This window comes from Cervus elaphus, chromosome 1, assembly GCF_910594005.1.
Source record: "Cervus elaphus chromosome 1, mCerEla1.1, whole genome shotgun sequence".
NCBI classification, from domain to species: Eukaryota; Metazoa; Chordata; class Mammalia; order Artiodactyla; family Cervidae; genus Cervus; species Cervus elaphus.
Window position 1 is genome coordinate 78,933,989 of NC_057815.1, and position 18,329 is coordinate 78,952,317.

The window sequence follows — 18,329 nt, forward strand, 5'->3', positions numbered from 1 at the left end:
CTATCCCTCCAGGTTTGAACAACCCTTCTGGAGAGAAGCTTCTGCAAACCAAGCAGCTGGGGCTGCTAGTTACTTGCTCCTTCCCCAGTTCCCTGCCTTTTCTAAAGTAACCACTTAGAAGGTGTTCAGGGAATGCAGTTTTAGCAAAAGCAACAATTAGTGGTCTCAGCAGGAAGCAGATCAAGGCAGTCTTAAAGTACCATTTCCCTCCAAAGAAGAAAATCAAGACAAAATGTATCTTGTGGGAACCAGACGAAACTAACATGTAAGCTGCCAACAGCCTATAGAAAATAGTATTTCACATGTGCTTCAGGAAAGGCAATGAGGACATTTTATAAACATTCATGGCACATCCTTTAAGGACCATAGCTTTCCTGCCTTAGTCAGCAAGCGTATTTTTGAAGACCTACTATGTATCAAGCTATTCTAATGCTTGGGACCCAGTGGTAAACACCATTAGAAGGTAATATTGAGGAAAAGTAAGGATTAGTAACCTCGTCTTTCATTCAACCAGTATTTGAGGTCTTCTCTGAGCCAGACATTGCTCTTGTTACTGGGGACTCAGAGGTGGACCTACCTTCATGGAGCCTGTATCCTATACAGAAATCAAGGGAATGATTTGGTTAAGTATTGTTTACTTAACTAAAACATAGTTTAGCATTTAGGTTGAGAAAAGAATTGTGCTTTTCTCTCTCCAGAACACTTAGCTAAGTTTCAGTAGTGTAGGAGGACACTTACATGTCTAGCGGAGCAAGGCCAGAGCCAGCCTGAGAGTCACGAGAGTGTTGTAGGATCCAATATCGCAATGGCATATTGGCAGTGGCGTAAATCAGCTCACACGAAGAAAGGTGTCAAAGAAAACCAGCAGGTGGAAACTTGAACATGGCCAGTTCAAGTGGCAGACTTGAGAACATTAGCACTGATAAGTTCCTGAACAGACCATATTTTCCAAGCTGAGTGAGGAGAAACCCAAAGCCTCATAGCTATTGGACCAAGAGTTGGGACTTAGCAAGAGGGAGTGATAACAAAACCTCCCTAATGGATGCAGGAGGGCAGAGGTCAAGAGGAGGGCTGGCTGAGCACCGAGAAGTCCATCTTTGGCTTGTGTGGTTGATTCCATCCTTAAGGGTCCTTGGTGGGTGGCAATAGGGAGAGCCAGTGAGAACGACCATCTGGGAAGTGTTTGACTTCCAGCAAGCCTTTTATTATAAATGTTGTTTTTGGAAGCGCCTTCCTGGAGGTATGTCGTCAGCCTTTTTGCTATTGGTGATCTGAAATTGTTTGGAATCCAGAAACTTAAACTAATTCAAGAAGCAGACTCTTGCCTTGGAGCACTCTTATCTCCTTGTCTTCTGGGTATAATTACATATACATGTGTATTTATTATATGTATAATAATATATTTATTTTTGGTCTAGCATGGTCTACTTGTGTGGGTAAGATTGAAAACTCTGCTGGCTAGGCGAGAGCTGTTTACAGTTTCTCCAACTCTCATACACCTCCTTTTCGGAAGACAGAAATAATGCCTATTTCTGTCCTGCTCTTGTATGTTTACTTCCTGTTGGTTTCTACTGGATGTACTAGAGGGAGAGGGTGGCCAGAGTTCTATATCTTTAATAAAGTTTCTGAGGTAAGAATGGGTTATCTGCAGGTTTTCCAGGAGGATGCCCAGGTTTAGCTGGGGCATCTGGCATGAAATTGGCTCCTATCTGTCTAGTCCCTTTTATGCATATGTGTCCTTTGTAGCACAGAACATATTGTGTAAGGAGTTGACATTGAATGTGTATAGAGTTAAAGCTTTTAACCTAGAGTTCATGGGCTTCCAGTAGGCTCAATGATAAGCCGTAAGGTATTCAAGAGCCACCAGAAAATATTATGCAAAACTTTGGAAACATGTATGTATAGTCTCCCTTTTTTGAGGAGAGCAGCCGTAACATATTAGATTTTCAAAGAGGCATATGACTCAAAATGGTTTTTAAAAATCTCAACTGGCTTAGAGGTTTATCCTGATGATTTTTGCCATTCTTCAGGGCAACAGTCTGGACTCAAGTCCAACTTGAGAATCAAGTGGGAGATTTCAAAATTGCAAAATGGCAATTATCCTTCCTCTAATTTGAATAGAATCCAGAATTTCTCTAACTTGGGAAGTTTTTGTTTCCTTTCTGAAAACACATTCTGTATGAGAATTAAAAGTGACAAGAAAGTGATAGATGTATTCTTGAGAAATCTTTATCTGATTTCAACACTTGGAATACACACCTTTTGCAAAGTTCCTGCTCAAGTATAAAACTTGAGATTAATGAATGTGGGCGGAACTTGGAAATGCTAGATGTCACTACAAGTTTCCTCAGGTAAAATGACAGAAAGATCCAAAAGATACAAGCAAGCACCTCTAAAGATACTCCAAAAATAAATGAATGAAAGCAACTTTATGAAATGCTACATAGAAGGCTTCTAGTTCATGGCTGGGTCACCTAATCAAGTAGGTATAAAATCTCTTTTCCATCACGGGTTATTAAGTTGCTACTTGATTTTGTTCTGAGCCTGTATTCAGGGGGCTTAGTTTGAAAAATGAGTAACACTGTATGGATAAGCATACTGAATTTGCATTCCTGATGTTGTCCTAAGATTCTAAGAGATTTGGGGATCCTGGAAAGATAAAATCAGGCCTCAATCTTCTCTAATCTTCATTCTATAATATATGCATACATTTTATATAGATAGGACTGGGAGTAAAGTTTTTCTGGAAAGACCCCGAATAAGTGATGTTTTCATAATTGATCCGGTTTCTTCAACTTTGTACTCACACCGCCATGCAGCAGCTCAGGAGCAATGTAATTGGATGTGGTCTTGGTTTGGTAATTCACAGCCTAAGACTCAGGATCAGACAACAGCACTGACAGGTAAACTGTTACGTCTCTTGCTTCTCTGTTGTCTTGAATGCCAAGCCTTTCAGTATTAAGGGAAAGGACCCCATTATCATGTCAAAATTTCCTATTGATGCTGTGTCACCATCCTTAGGGAGAACAGAATCTGGCACCATTTCACTTAATAGAGAGGCCAGTGAATCTGGGGACATGACTAGATTTTACTCAACATTTTGCTTGTTTTCCTTCTGGCAATATGCACCTAGAATCAGAATTATTTTTCCTTCAGATCTTTAATTAAGAGATTCATTCAGAACACGTCCTCTTAAAGAAGTCTATTAGAAAACGCATACTCCTAGTTTCCGCTGATCTAATTAACACAGCCAATAATAATAACAGAGGAAAATACTGATTTACAGATGGAAAGTGTAAGCCCTGGACAATTGTTTGGGCATGTGCTACCTTAACTGTAAAATGTAGGAAGTAACCTGTGCTTGATGTCAAAATCTAGGCTTCTGACAAGCTCCCTGGATGTTTGACTATTCATTCCAAGTAGCTATAAAGTGTTTTGACATAAGAGTTTTTGTGGGAAAAGATTCCAAGTCTGTAACAATGGGATATTGTTAGCATATCTTTATTTACTAACTTTCATTGGTGGAGGATATGACCATATTTCAAAATAATTAGAACTTTTTTAATTCAGAAGAGTTATAAAAAAAGATCCTTTATATTTGCTTAGCTTATAAGACAAAATAAACTGTATTTTTTATTTTGACAAATATTCCTATAAGGAAAATAGTACTGATATTATGTTATGATTGCATATAATAGTGATTAGATAATGTTGGAAGGGTGGGGGAGAGATGGACTGCAGAATTTTGTCTCAAAATGTTCAGTTCTGCTTTGCAAAATCTGGCATTGATGTACAAGCAACCACAGGCAACACCATTTGGGAATTTGGACTCTGACTGGAGAAAAGTGGAATGGCATCTCTTTCAGGCTTTCGCCTCAGCTGTCCTTCCGCCATGTGTCTGATATTGTTGGGGCCATGTCTCTGAGACTGTGGGCAGACGTATCACACCCTGAATTCTTAGAGGATGATATTGGTTGACCAAGATAGAGGGTAGAAGGTGAAGGACTGGAACTCTGAAGAGCTGGATTTCAGAATCATGGACTGTTACATGTGGTTGTTGTTCAGTTGCCCAGTCGTGTCTGACTCTTTTCGAGCCAATGGACGGCAGCACACCAGGTCCCCCTGTCCCTCACCATCTCCCAGAGCTTGCCCCAGTTCATGTCCATCGCACTGGTGCTGCCATCCAGCCATCTCATCCTCTGACGCCCTCCTCTCCTTCTGCCCCCAGTCTTTGCCAGCATCAGCGTCATATGTGGAAAGGATCAATGTCTTGTTCAGTCAACATTTCTAATCGTCTAATCTTATACACAATTTCTCTGAAAAATGATCTTTCTGATGGTGAGGGATAGAATACTTTCTGTAAAAGCTCATTGGTGGATAGTTCCGATTATCACCTTTTTATTTTTATTTATGTATTTATCTATTTAGCTGCACTGAGCCTTCCTTGTTTCACACAGGCTTCCTCTAGTTGCAGCAAGCGGGGGCTACTTTTGGTTGCGGAGTGAGGGCTTCTCATCAGTTTTCTGGTTGTAAGCTAAAATAATGTGTAGCTTTCATTTGCGTTCAGAGTTACAGTAATCAAATGCTAGAGAAGATCAAACCTAATAGCTGGATGAATAGCAAATTGTGAATACAACTGAGGGATTTTTAGAAATGATTGACTTGGGTTTAGATTCCAAAGTATTACTGAAGGTGGCTTAACAAAACAAATAGGCACGTGTGAAACTTTTATTGTATTCTTAACAGCCTAGCTTCCATGGTGTATGCTTAATAATAAATGCATCTGAAAACATGGGGGAGTTTATTGGCCTTTTTCTGTTTTACTTCTTTGGTGAGATTATGTCTATATTTATTCTTTTAACTTCCTTGAAAAGAGTATTCCGTTGTAAAGATCATACCCAGTTGTCTTTAGATCTATACATTAGCTTGAGACCAGAATATAACAATTTGGAGTATAGAAGTCAAATCTCTCACTTCTTTCTTATAATCTTGGGAATTCAATATACATTCTGTGCCTGTTTTTCTCCCTTTGTGAAATGGGTCACTTGGCATTCAGCTCAGCTACTAACGCAAGTCACCACAACAGGTACGGATTCAAGTATCATCTCAGCAGGCTGGGAGCCAACTGAAGAAAATGAAGATGAAAGAGACAGACACCCCAGTTATTCTGGATCAGGCATTGATGATGATGAAGATTTTATCTCCAGCACCAGTAAGAATAATCAGTTCCTATAAAACCATCTGTGCCAGGCTTATCGCTTAATCTGAGTGATGCCCAATAGTATCTTTCTTGGGAAATAGTTAATGTGAGAAATGAGCATAAGCCTGTGATCACAGATTAGTTAATTATGCCTTGATGAGATTATGAAGGAAGAAACTGATTTTTTTTAAACGAAAGCCAAAATATCCTTGGAGGAGACATGGGGAAAATCTTTTATAAAATTCTTAATTCTTCATGTAAATCCTTCTGTTTTGTGTATTTATGTGTTAAAGCTGAGCTATAACATAACAGTGCCAATTATTAAAGACAAATAGTGAAGCCATTGCATCATAGTATCCAAGTTTGTGACAGTTATAAAACTTTTTTGAGAATAGAGATGGAAATTGAGCTGAAAGTTCCTTTAAAAAATCAAAAATTGGTCTAATACTCTGCCAGATAACTGAGTTTCCTATACTTACCTGTTCATGAGCTAAGATACTGCTGAATGAGATGAGATTCCTGAAACTGACTCCATCACAGCTCTGCCTTTTTTTTCTAAGGGAAGATGTGCCTTTGGGGTGCTAAATGAGCTCTCTCAGGTCACCAAAGTCCAGTCTGTCCTATTTGAACCTGAGAGCTTCATCCCCAAAAGTATAGCATCCCAGGAGGAAGGGGTCCAAAAGCATAGCTTAGACCTGAAGGCATTTGAGTATATGACATCAGTACAACAGATACTTGAGGTGAACTATATGCTTTATGTCGAAGCTGTATTCCTTAGCTGGACACCCCTGCAGAGCTTAGAAACTAACAAGGGAGCTCTCTTTAGTAACTTCAGAAAGAAAACCAAATACCCTCAAAACACTGGAGCTTTACTATTATACTGTCTGTTGGGTTCAGGATATAACCATATTTTCTAGATTGGGCATCGAGAAAGATGTGGTCTTGATACTTGAGAAACTAAACCCTCTTGAATGGCAAGCCAAACAGATCGACCTGAAAATAAATTGTATGCTCAGGCTCCAGGGGGAAACGTCCCTTCATATCGTTTCATCTCTGCGGCATATTTTTCCATTTCAGCTCACTTTTCTTCTTGGCACCCATGCACTTATTTGAGCAGGATGCCCACTTCCTTCTATTGGGGTATGGTAACTGCCAGTTTTTCATACTAAATGAGGTATAGTTAATGAGTTTACCTGATTTTATTAACTTGTGAAATAGAATCCAATAGTATTATCATTCTGAAAAGAGTTTTGTATTATTTGGGTATCAAAATAAAGTTCGAAAGAGTTAGGATGGATTTGCAAATAACCTTTCCAAAAGACGTTGATTCTGATTTTGTCATAATTCTTCGGTCATGTGCATCTCTTCTTCCAGCCCTGTCATGTTTGGGGGTAACAATATCAGGGCGGTGGTGGATGTCTGCTTCTTTTAATTTTAGGGGAGCTCTTGCAATGGTGGTTGGTTACCTATGGTTTTTCCTACTGAATGTACGCATCTTGGTTTTCTTTTCATTGGCTATGAATGGCTTGCTCATGAAATGCTCTGTATTTGATGAGAATTTCTGAGGTGTTTGATAAATATTCAGAAATACATAGCTCATCACGTGGCTGTTCTATGTAGATATTCTTCCTTTGAATCATCAGTAGGAAAGCTCTGGCTGCTCAGGGTGTTTCTTTCCCCATAATGCTACTAACGAAGTAAAGTGGTCATCGTGGCATAACCTTCAAGCATCTACATGTAAGCACACCTGTCAGTGTTAGAGATTCCTTTCAAGTGCAGAGGGTTGTTACAGACGGCATGGATGCGCAAAGCATTGACGTTTTTGGTTCTCCTCGGTGGAGGGCTGGTGTTTTCAAAGCTGTCCTTCCTCCTGCTGCAGCTTCTTTGGCTGCTTTCTCCAGAAGATCTCATGTTCTGACCTCCACGTGTTCTCTAACAGAATGCGAAGGACACTGAGATACTTCACAGTATGGCTGAGTCAAGCTGAAGTCATTCTCTGCTGTCCCTTCATTTCTACTCAACCATCTATACAGCCTGGTATAGATGAAGGACTCTATAGACTACGGAAGGGGAAATGTACAAAGCAAATGGTGAAGGCTCAAGAAATAACGTTCTTCTAATTACTTGAATCATCATTGTCACAGTTTCAACCACACCATGGGTTTTTACCCACCCACAACAGAACCAGAATTGGATCCAAAGGAACCCAGACCATTCGAATCCAGAAGCATCACTTCAGACAACCACAAGGATGACTGGTAATGGGTTACACATAACTTAAAGATTTCTTTTTCCCCTCAAAGTCTTTGGTGCTGCAAATGTCAATCATCAGGACACAGTGGGAAAATTTAGTTAATATCTCACCACAAACTCTTAGTGAACTTTCATGAGGATACTCCATTCAGCTTGAGTTGTTTGTCAATTATATCATCTGGGCATAAGATATTTTACGTTGCTTCATTATAAAATTGAACATGTTAAAATGGCTTGTGGTGCTGCCCTATGACAAAGTGGTCATAGTGGCATAACAGGTAATCATGAAGAAATTCTATGCACATTGGTTTTCTCTTGGGAGAGATTAGTGAAGTCACGCAAAAGTATTAAGAGTTGATGCTCAGAGGTACTACTTAGGCATTGAACCATTAGATGACATGTACTTTAATGAAAAGAAAAAACAGAACCATCAAAAACCGGTTGATAAAAAGTCACAATGTATGTAACCATCATCATGACAGATGTGGACAGAAGTAGCACCAGTGCTTATGGAGAAAGCTGGACCCAGGAACCACACTCTTCTCTCAGTCACCAAGGGTATCATGATGAAGAGGAGACCCCGCATTCCACAAGCACAAGTAAGAAGGATGGCAGTCAGCAATTCTGGTTTAGTTGAGTAGCGAAGTCACTCCAGAGGGTAGGGAAAAGACATTGGCTACGTCTTCTGTCTCCACACAGTAATTTCTTTTATTCCCAGAACATAAAAAGCTGCCAAATCTGCACATGGTTTCTTAGAAATTGGAATTAAAGATACTAATTTGTCAAGTTGCCCAAAAGGCCAAAATGTTTAAAAATATCTAAGATACGGTTTTTTGTGTTAAAGATTCCCAGAGGTTCCATCTGGGTAGTTTGTGTGTTTTTACGGAAATGTCTGAAGGAGAGTGTATTCTTTTGGTGCTTAGTCGTGGCATGCGGAAAGAAAATGTGACAAATGCAAGGATCTTTGGAACTCTGTTTTCTGTAAAGATCTTTGGTAAATCCAGCTTCTTTTTCACATTCTGTTTCTCACCCCATTGTAGAAATACCTCCCTTGTACTCTTAGGAGGAAAGACAGTCACTTAGATGGACTATATTTGAATTCCTTGACTGTTCTTTTTCTGTTTTTAAGCTCAGGGTAATTTGGGGGGGAAGGCTTTGATGCTGTTATTTTTACTTATGTGCAAACATCTCAGGTTTCCTAAAGCAATTTCAAGTCTTTCTATGGGCCTGTGAGAATAGGACAAAAAAAGAAGTAAGTGTATTCTCTTCTTTTTTTGTCTCTCTCTCAGAGATGTCTATGATATTTGGTATAAAAGAAGCTTTAATTTAGGATAACAGCTCGTAGCATTATAGAAATTATGGTTCAACCATGGTTCCTATAGCCCTGAACACTCCAAAAGCAAAAAATATAAGAAACAATCACTAAAAGCCAAAGGAGTTTGGGAATCCATGGTTTGAAAATGTCTTCAGACAACAAAAGAAACTTTCACGCATCAGCTAGGACTGAATAGATCACTACATCCTGAGCATTGTTACCTTCCCCAGTAGCTCAGACAATAAAGAATCTACCTACAATGTGGGAGACCTGGGTTCGATTCCTGAGTTGGAAAGATTCCCTGAAGAAGGAAATGGCAACCCACTCCAGTACTCCAATATTCTTGCCTGGAGAATCCCCATGGACAGAGGAGCCTGGCGGGCTGCAGTCCATGGGGTCGCCAAGAATTGGAAGCTACTAAACACGGCACAGAGCATTGTACTGAATACGCCCAACAGGCCTGCATCTCAGTATTGACCACAGTAGATTTGATATACGCATGAGGATTATGGGCTGAGTTAACAAAGAGTCTAATGAAATAAGAAACAGAAATGAGAGACATAAAACAGAAATAAGAAACAGAACTAAGAGACATAAAACAGAAATAAGAAACAGAAATTTCTTCAGAACGGGATTCTGTACCAGTCCCTTTGGGTCCTAATAGTTTATTTTAGAAATTATTAAGACAGTTTGTACCTAAAAAGCAGAAAACTATATAAGAGGCTGGGAATTAATGAGCCTATTGTCAAAAAGTAGTGGGGGAGGGGCATGATTACTGGAAGGTAGCTGAAAAACAGGACATTAACAAAACCTAACAGAAAGTGGCAGCTGCTTCAGCGATTCTTTTATGGGGCCTTGCAAAACATCAAGTGATTCTGGCTGGCAATTTCTAGGCTTTATCAAAAAAAACATCTGCAGCTTCTAGAAGAGAGTCAATTTTTTTTTTTTTGTATTTGCAATGGAAATCCTATAGTCTGCTAACCCATATATTGAAGACAACAGAGGGTTACTGGCTATTTAAAGGATCATTGTGTTTATAAAGATAGTGGAAAAAGAGTATAGAATAGTGTGTGCATTTTTTTCTTTTTCTTTTTGACTTTAAGCAGTTTATATTTGGGTTAAATTTTCTTTTTTTGTTTTGTTTTTTTGGTAATTACATCCAGTGTTGTTTCTAACTTCATTTTTTGTCAGGAGGTAGTGATTTAATCAGGGGGAGGTAAAACTTAAGATTTTTATTTTTTTCCCCTCCCTCTGGATAACCAGTTAACTTCAGGAATGTTTTGGCCAATGCAAGGGTAAAATGAGGGCAGTAAGTTTTTTTTTTTTTTTTTAATGTCTTTGGTGTTGTCAAGTCACACATGTTATTTTCTAAAATAATGAAATAAACTAGTTTTACAAGTTGCAAACTGTACTTCAGCTTGGCAAGTTTATACAGTCTCTTTTTCTTTTTCTTATTGAGGTATAGTTGATGTACAGTATTTAACTCTGATTTTCTTGATGAACAGAACTTCAGTGTTGGTCACAGTGGATGAAAATGTCAATGACTTTCTGATTCTTCCCAAAGGCACCCTGATACAATTTTATTTCATTCATTTTGTCCTTTTTAAAACTAGACAGTTACAACATTGAGTGCTTGAAATTTTAAGCCTGTTACACACTCTTATAATGCCCAACACTGGTTAGAAAGGTTTTAGATAATATCAAACATTGGCTAGAAGAGTTTTCTTCCACTGAATTAAATTTGTTAAAACATGATTTTGGCAATTTTAGATGCTCCATAGACGTAACCTCGTAGTATGTCAGTGGAATAGCATCTCAACCATTCCCAGCATCTTTCATGCTGGGCAAATGCACTGCTGGTACATTTCCAGTGTGTGAGATGTTGAGTCATGTGACCACTATTTGAGAAGGCTTCCTACTAGGTTGATCTCATCATAGATGATTATATAATATACTCCTCCCCCTCAAATCACTGAAGACAAGAGGTTAATTTTTTGAATGAACAGTTCTTTCAGACAGAGTATGTGAGGCCATAAACCCTAGTAAAATAAGATTGGTACTAGGAATTCATAGACTGTGATCTAGTTATAACTTTGTGCCGATCTGGCTATGGGATTTTGAGCAAATCACAACTTTGGGCCCCAGTTTTCTCACGTGATAGAATAAAGGATTTAGACTAAAGACTAAAGGCCATCTGATTTCTAATATCCCTTTCAGAGTTACCAGTGGTCTCTCTCTTTCTTGCTGTCCCTTTCTGCCTCCTGTCCCACCTGTATATGTGTTTAAGGTAGAAAGCTATGTGTCGGTAAGGAAGGTAATTGAACAATCACAGCTCACCATTGACATTCTTCTCACAGCCCAGGCACCCACTCCTAGTACAACAGAAGAAACAGCTACCCAGAAAGAGCAGTGGTTTGAGAATGGAAGGCCTGGGGAATATCCCCAAATGCCAAAAGAAGACTCTCACTCAACAGCAGGGACAACTGGTAATGCACGGTTTCACAGGCAGACTTGGGTGTTAAATTCCAGGCATTGAGGACAGTAAACAAGAAGAATTGGAAAGAATTGTCACAAGATGTTACAGTCCCTTGATTAATGACCATGCAGTCAACATGGAGCCAACCCTTAAGTGCTCATAATAAATCCCCTGAACAGAAATGGATACAGGCACAGAAAGAGACACAGAGAATATGTCCTTGCATGTGTCACTTTCGGATCTAATGTGGGCATCCCCTGGGGAGACTGTAGAAGAGACTCTGATCGTGTAAAATACTACCTTTTCTTTTGTAAGGGAATCTTCTCTATGATGTGGGTCCAGGCTTTATAACACAGTTCTATAGAATACTGGACTTGTTAGAAGGCTTTTGGTCAGAAAAACCTCAGTAGTTGAAGAAATGGAGCCAGACATTTTGAGACAAACACCTGTCTGGTGTCATTTGGCTCTTTGTCATGTTTATTTGGAGATTTCTCCTTGAATATACAATTGTTTCTTCTTAAATTAAAAAGAAAAAAACCACCTCTATACTTGAACTGTGGAATTGGGGAGATTGGAGTCAAATCTTGTTATCTCTTGTCATTTCTAAGCGTTGCCTGATAACTTCACTCTGCCAGCTCCTACGCATGTGTGACAGAAGCCTTGAAATGCATCCTATCTTATAAAAGAATGTGAATTCCATATCCTCACTTGATAGCAGTGAGAAATATTCCTGTGTTTTCATTTGCAATATAGGATATAACGCATGATTTTCTTTCTTCTGGTGTGTGGCAGCTTCTGAATTCATAGCTGGCAGAGTGGTGGATTCAGTGACTGGCTATATGGTGTGGTTGTTGCCAACGGGCCACTATTGTCATCTTTTTCTACCTCTGCGTCTTCATTGGCTCAGAATGAACCAAAGCATGTGCTGCATTCTTACGTCACTTGTGCCATAAATCTCATTGTTGGTGGTAATGCTTCTCATGGAGTCCATTCATGCTTTTGAGATGAATGGCATTGACTTTCCTGTCTCTCTGCGGGGTGGGGAAGCTGTTACCTGACTCCTTCTCTACATCACTACTGGCCTCACGTGCATTTCACCGGGATGTGGTTGTCTAGGAATGATCTCATGTGTTTGGACTCCTGCACTTCCTCCTTCCAGGGATGGTGGCAACATGGTGTAGGTGAAGAACTATTTCTCCTCCATCTTTACTTTATCTATAACTTATCATCTACCCACTAGAGAAGTTATTAATTAATGCCTTTGCATCCTCTACTTCACATGCTGATTGCTAGGGAAAATGAGCATGAATGAAACTGTACCTGCTAAAACATTCTGCATTTACGCAACTTCCCAGCCCTCTAGACCCAGAAGACGGTTTCATTGTCTTGAGTACAGAATATAGTCTTTAAAAAAAAAAATCAGTGTATCCCTGGCCAGATGTCAACTAACACTTTGATAATTGCTTAAACTGCATAGTCACAACAGCCTCAACGCATGTCAGCCATCCACATCAAAGAGTGACGACGCAGAGCCAAGAGGACAGTTCCTGGACTTACTTCTTCGACCCAGTCTCGCATCCAATGGGGCGAGGTCATCAAACACAAGGAAGGATGGGTAATAATCTCTGAGCTCTTTTATATATTATGTTTTAGAAAGCCACCAAATGGCTATTTTCCTAGAAGTATTCCTTTGGCTTTAGACCAGTCTGCTTTCCTGAAGAACTTTGTTTCTTCCAAAATTAGTTTTCTTAGTAAGACTGATATGCATATACATCTGAATCTGAAGTCCTGGGCAAGAGTGGAGAATTTGGCAGGAGAGTAAAGAAGGATTAGTCCTAAAATGATGGGAATGGAAGTCGTTTTCTCTGAAGAGGAGCAGTCTCAAGATTTCTTTTCCATTTACTTCCAAGTGCACGGTTTTGAAAAGAATGAAGTGATAGATCCAGTGACTATTTCCAGTAGAGTCCCACAATAAAACTTGTCTTTGGTAGAGAAATGTTAGAGGTCAAAAATTCCAAACAAGTAACTAAAAGACTCCAGAAAATTGTGTGAATTACTCCTGGAAATTTAGAAATAAAATACACTATTCAGTGACTTAGGATTTGCACCACCCTTGGCCCTCCAAAAACGTTTGTGAATTTAAAGCATGGACAGCTTTTATACAAGATGGAATCATTGTTTTCTTAATTAGCATTCCTATTTACCTAATGGAGAAGGAAATGGCAACCCACTCCAGTACTCTTGCCTGGAAAATCCCTTGGGCAGAGGAACCTGGTGGGCTACAGTCCATGGGGGTCGTGGTGAGTCGGATGCGACTTAGTGAGTAAACAGCAATTTGCCGATATGCAATTCAAAAACAGAATTAAACAAGAGAGAGTGAGTAAAGGCTAGCTGGAGGTCTGCAACAGTGGAAGATTATTATTGTATTTGATACAATTTTAAATTTAAAAGAAATGTTTCCTTTAGCACAACCAGATGACAACTTTCCTGAGGGAATCTGTAAGAATTGATAGCAAGTGGTGCCCTGGTTTTCCCAGTGTTTACTAAGGGGAAGAATCCATGTTCCGTATTAAATCCGTGAATAGAATTATGCAATTTTATTAATTTTTAAGAATTTAACAAGATGTCTTGATCACAGACATGTAACATTCCACAAAGGGAGATCAACCAAGAGAACAAATATGGTGATATGGATTTTCAGTCATAGTTTCAAATATCTCTTTTGGGTCCAAACTCCCAAGGGTATGCACTGCACAAGACTTACTAAAGTGAGTTCTCAGAATGCCATATAGTGTCTCTCAGTGTTGAGTTAAGCAAAGTTAGCTCCAAAATGAATCCAATAGTTTCTGTGGTCTCATTTCTCCAGAACATCCTAACTATGTTGTACCCAGATATTAGTGATCATATATCCCTTAAAGTATAACTATATTAAATATCTGCTAATGTAATTGTACTCTATGTTCAGTGCATTATGGAGACACACCATCTGCAGGTAATTCATGGTCCATACTCTTAAGGTAGAGCTTCCGAGGTGGCGCTAGTGGTTAAGAACCCACTTGCCAATGCAAGAGATGTAAGAGACGCGAGTTTGATCCCTGTGTCAGAAAGATCCTCTGGAGGAGGAAATGGCAACCCACTTTGTATTCTTGCCTGGAGAATCCCATGGACAGAAGAGTCTGGTAGGCTACAACCCACAGGGTCGCAAAGAATCAGATATGACTGAAGCAACTTAGCAATCACATGCATACTCTTAAGGAACTTAAAAGTTAGCTAGGAAAACAGCTTCAAAATAGATCTAGTAGTATGAGAGAGTAAGTAACAGATGTCAAATGAACATTGCTAACAATAAACACAAAAGAAATTCTGAGGATCCCTAGGAGAACCTCAGAAAAAGATAGGTTGGATCTGGTTTTTGAAAAATGGAAAAAAAAAAAATCTGGTTAGTCAGAGAAAGGAAGTAGGGGAATTTTTTTTTTTTTTTTTTTAAGGAAAGAAACACATATAAGGAGAGATTTAAAGGAAACAAAGCCAAGGAATGAATTTGGCAGAGTGAGTGGATCCATATATCACAAAGTAAGATGAGTGTGAATGGTGAGATTGGGGCCATTATGTTGTGTGGCTGAAGTGCTGCTTGTAGACCCAAGCACGCATTTTATGCACATGGCTCGAGGTGGCTGGAGGCTCTGATGGTACCCATTGTGGAAAACCAAGCCAGTAAAAGAGCTTCAGAATCAATACTGTCTTCATATTGATGGACAGAAAGGGTTTTCATCAGATTGATGATGTCAAGACCATTACAATTGGCTTCAACCATAGAATGGTGTCACACCTCTTAAAGGATTCTACTTATGAAAGGAAAGATGAACAAGAGTGTCTAGAACCATCAGCAGGCTGGACTTTTTCTGGGAGAATATCCATTTGGGGTTTTGATTTGGATTAGCCAGACTCTCCTCTTTTTTATCGATTACTACTCCTACTATTATTTTATTTTTTATTATTATTTTTTTTACTACTACTATCATTTTAAAACAATAGAGTCAGCCACATTTTGTTCTGTAAAGACCCTGACGTGCAATGGAAAGGCTACAGTGTAGATGTGGGTCCCTAATATTCCAGTGTTCCCCTCTGGAGTCATTTGGAACAGCTTAAATCTCTCCAGAGGCAGTAGTGTGGGTGGACTTTGACTCCAAGAATCAGCAATAGTGATGGTGTTTATGGCTTGTGTGGCCTCTATTTCACTCAGGACTTGTTATTTCAGTAGAATTGATTTGTGATAGTTATTGGAAACAGCTTCTATAAATATTTCAGTGAAATTTTTGTGTAGTTCAACATTATACACGTTATATTCCAAGGACATCTCCTACATGTGTGTATGGGAAGAAGGATTCGTTGATATCCAATGCTTCTTATTCTTTGCTCTAGAAATCCCCATGAACTCCATCTAGATAGTATGGGATGATGATTTTATTTGTGCTTTCAGTTCATGAAGCGGAAGAGGACTGTAGCAACATTTTTTTTTTTTTTGCCAAGTCAAGAGAATGTGACAAAATGGTGCCTGAACCAGTGCACTTTGTCTTTTACCCACATGTCAGATCACTGGCTTACCCCATGTCTCAGCAGTAAACAATGCACCTGCCAATTCAGTAGACACAAGAGAGGCGGGTTTGATCCCTGAGTCGGGAAGATCCCCTGGAGGAGGGCATGGCAACCCACTCCAGTATTCCTGCCTGGAGAATTCCATGGACAGAGGAGCCTGGTGGGCTACAGTCCATGGGGCTGCACAAGGCTGAAGCAACTGAGCATGCACACATGCATGGATCGTTTGTGTGGAACAGGACAGGTCACACGTGGGTTATATCTGTCTCTCTGCAAGGCTTAGGAGGCCCATCATCTACTCATTAGCATCCTTCCAGACTCAGCAAAAAACAACAAAGATTGTAGCTTTCATACAACTCAGCCTTTAAATGAAAGCCAGTTACTTCTTGGGAGGCCCTTTTGGAGAAATGATCCTTTATTTCAATTCTGGAAACATGAATCAGTATGTGCTTTCTTTCCTCTCATGCAGGTTTGAATATAAGAATTATCTATCTCTAGACCAGAAATTACCTTCAGATAGCAGGTGGAAAATCAAGCAATAACACTGATTTAATTCCTTCAGATACAGACACCAGCCCTAGTACAACGCATCAGCCTTCTGCAGATCCAAACACAAGTTCGGTGGGACACTTGGACAGGACAGGACTTCTCTCAATGACAACTCGTAAGGATAAAGACACTCAGCCTCTTGACCTGTATTCTTGCTTCAGCTCTTGCTCTCCTTGGCCCTGATGCAGGGCTTGGTGGTGGTGTAGCTCATCCAGTGCTGTGTGGTTCAGCTCAACTCAGAATATAAAATCTGTCCTCCTTGTCTTTATTTTCTGGGTGGTTCTTTAAATCTGATTATACCTTCACTTGTGGTGCTTTCCAAGGTCAATAACTTTATGTTAAAAAGGAAAAGGATGTGGGACTCCATTCCACTTGATTTTCCTGCTCTGCATAGTTATGTTAGTGAAATTGAAGACCACAGCTAGGGTAGTGGTATCTCTCTGTTTTAACTGACCAGTTCCTTTTGAGTCCCATCTTTCAATCAAGGCAGAAGAGGGGTAGCATTTTTCAGTGGTTGTAAAAAGATGTTTTGGGGCTAGATAATCACAAAGAGTAGGGGAATCACATTAGCCCGTAGAGGTGGATCAAGACAATTTTTTGACAATTGACATTGGTGGTAGGGCCTTGGGAACAAAAGAAGAACATTTGCTCATATCTCTTCCTATCACTAAACATCTGGCAGAAACAATGCTAAACTTCTAGTTGCCTTAACATCCACCATAGGTGCAGGGCTAGCCCAGAGATCAACATAAAGTCATTCATAATTTCTTGACAGAAATCCAGAATTACGAGGGCCTCATTGCACTGCTTGCTAGACATACTGAGCAGAGTCTTTTCACGTGAGCCCTCTCGGGCAAAAGGAAAAATCAGCAAGCACGTGTTCATTGTCAAGAATGTAAATAACCCAGCTGCCAGGCATCAAAGGAGATGCAGATAAGCCTAAAAGTGGTCCCTGCCAATGAAGGGTCTTATAGTCCTACTTTATGTCCCTGTTGACTTTTGTTCTGTTGTTGGGTTTGGGATTTGTTGACTGTCTTTCTCCTGGTTATATTTACTGGACATGGTTTAGTGGTACGCTTTATGGTGTGCTTGCTCCTGTAACTCAGAGGTCAGTTCCTTTCTTAGAAGAACACAAAATAAATTAACTCAAAACAATGAAAACCGTTTCAGACATGGGCAGTGGTTCAACCAGAAATTGATATGTATCAGTGAGGGCCCTGTATTTGCCCAGACAAGCGTTTCCTGACCTTCCAGTGCATTGATGAGAATCCTCATCCACAAATGAGATCAAAAAGCTCATCATGGAGTACAATAGTGACTTAAGTGTTTCCTTGTGTAATTTTGATCTGAGTTACTTGAGCAGGTTATTCTAGATGAACTTCTTCATCTTTTGTGGTTACAGGTATACTGCCTGCTCTGCTGGTGTATATTTTCCCTACAGTCACACTTCTTTGACACACAGTAAGGTTGCTCTTGGTGGGTGATAGGAGCACGGGGACTCAAGCATTCCTTTCTCTTTGTCTCTGTTTTCTGGTTTTTCCTGAATGACAGGAAGCAATGCTATAATTGGGCCAGGATGATCCAGGGTGGACAAAGTGTTGGCTTAGATTTCATCTTGGCACTTCACCTTGATTATTATACAGAAAAACAAAGCCAGCTAAGGGGCAAAGCAGAATTCTGTTGTGCATTTCTTTCAATCAGAGGAGAATGGCATGCAAACACCTTGGTATTCTTATGTACCTACCCACCTGACTGTATCAGATCCTCCCTGTCAGCAGATAACAGAGGATTTGTCTCATGGCCCCAAATTAATACTGGGCTCATCCCTCATTGAAACAGAACAGAGTGATACTCACAACCTCTCTCCATCACATGGCGGCTTAGAAGAAGACAAAGACCACTCAACGACTGCTACTCCAACATCTATCAGTAAGGACTGG

At 39.8% G+C, this 18,329-nt stretch overlaps 1 protein-coding gene across 8 annotated transcripts in view; it reads left to right on the plus strand.

Annotated features, from left to right (window-relative positions):
* The window catches only part of CD44 (CD44 molecule (Indian blood group)), an 89,048-nt gene that overhangs the window by 50,939 nt on the left and 19,780 nt on the right, over positions 1-18,329 (plus strand). The window contains exons 7-13 of one of the 8 annotated variants that reach the window (XM_043909190.1): positions 5,087-5,212; positions 7,345-7,458; positions 7,936-8,052; positions 11,126-11,254; positions 12,722-12,859; positions 16,403-16,504; positions 18,229-18,318. The exons of 2 other annotated variants lie outside the window; for them this stretch is intronic. In XM_043909190.1, the coding sequence (XP_043765125.1) occupies positions 5,087-5,212; positions 7,345-7,458; positions 7,936-8,052; positions 11,126-11,254; positions 12,722-12,859; positions 16,403-16,504; positions 18,229-18,318 (816 nt within the window). The remainder of the gene's footprint in view (positions 1-5,086; positions 5,213-7,344; positions 7,459-7,935; positions 8,053-11,125; positions 11,255-12,721; positions 12,860-16,402; positions 16,505-18,228; positions 18,319-18,329) is intronic. 5 more of the 8 variants (XM_043909199.1, XM_043909216.1, XM_043909208.1 and 2 more) reach the window with 5 other exon arrangements.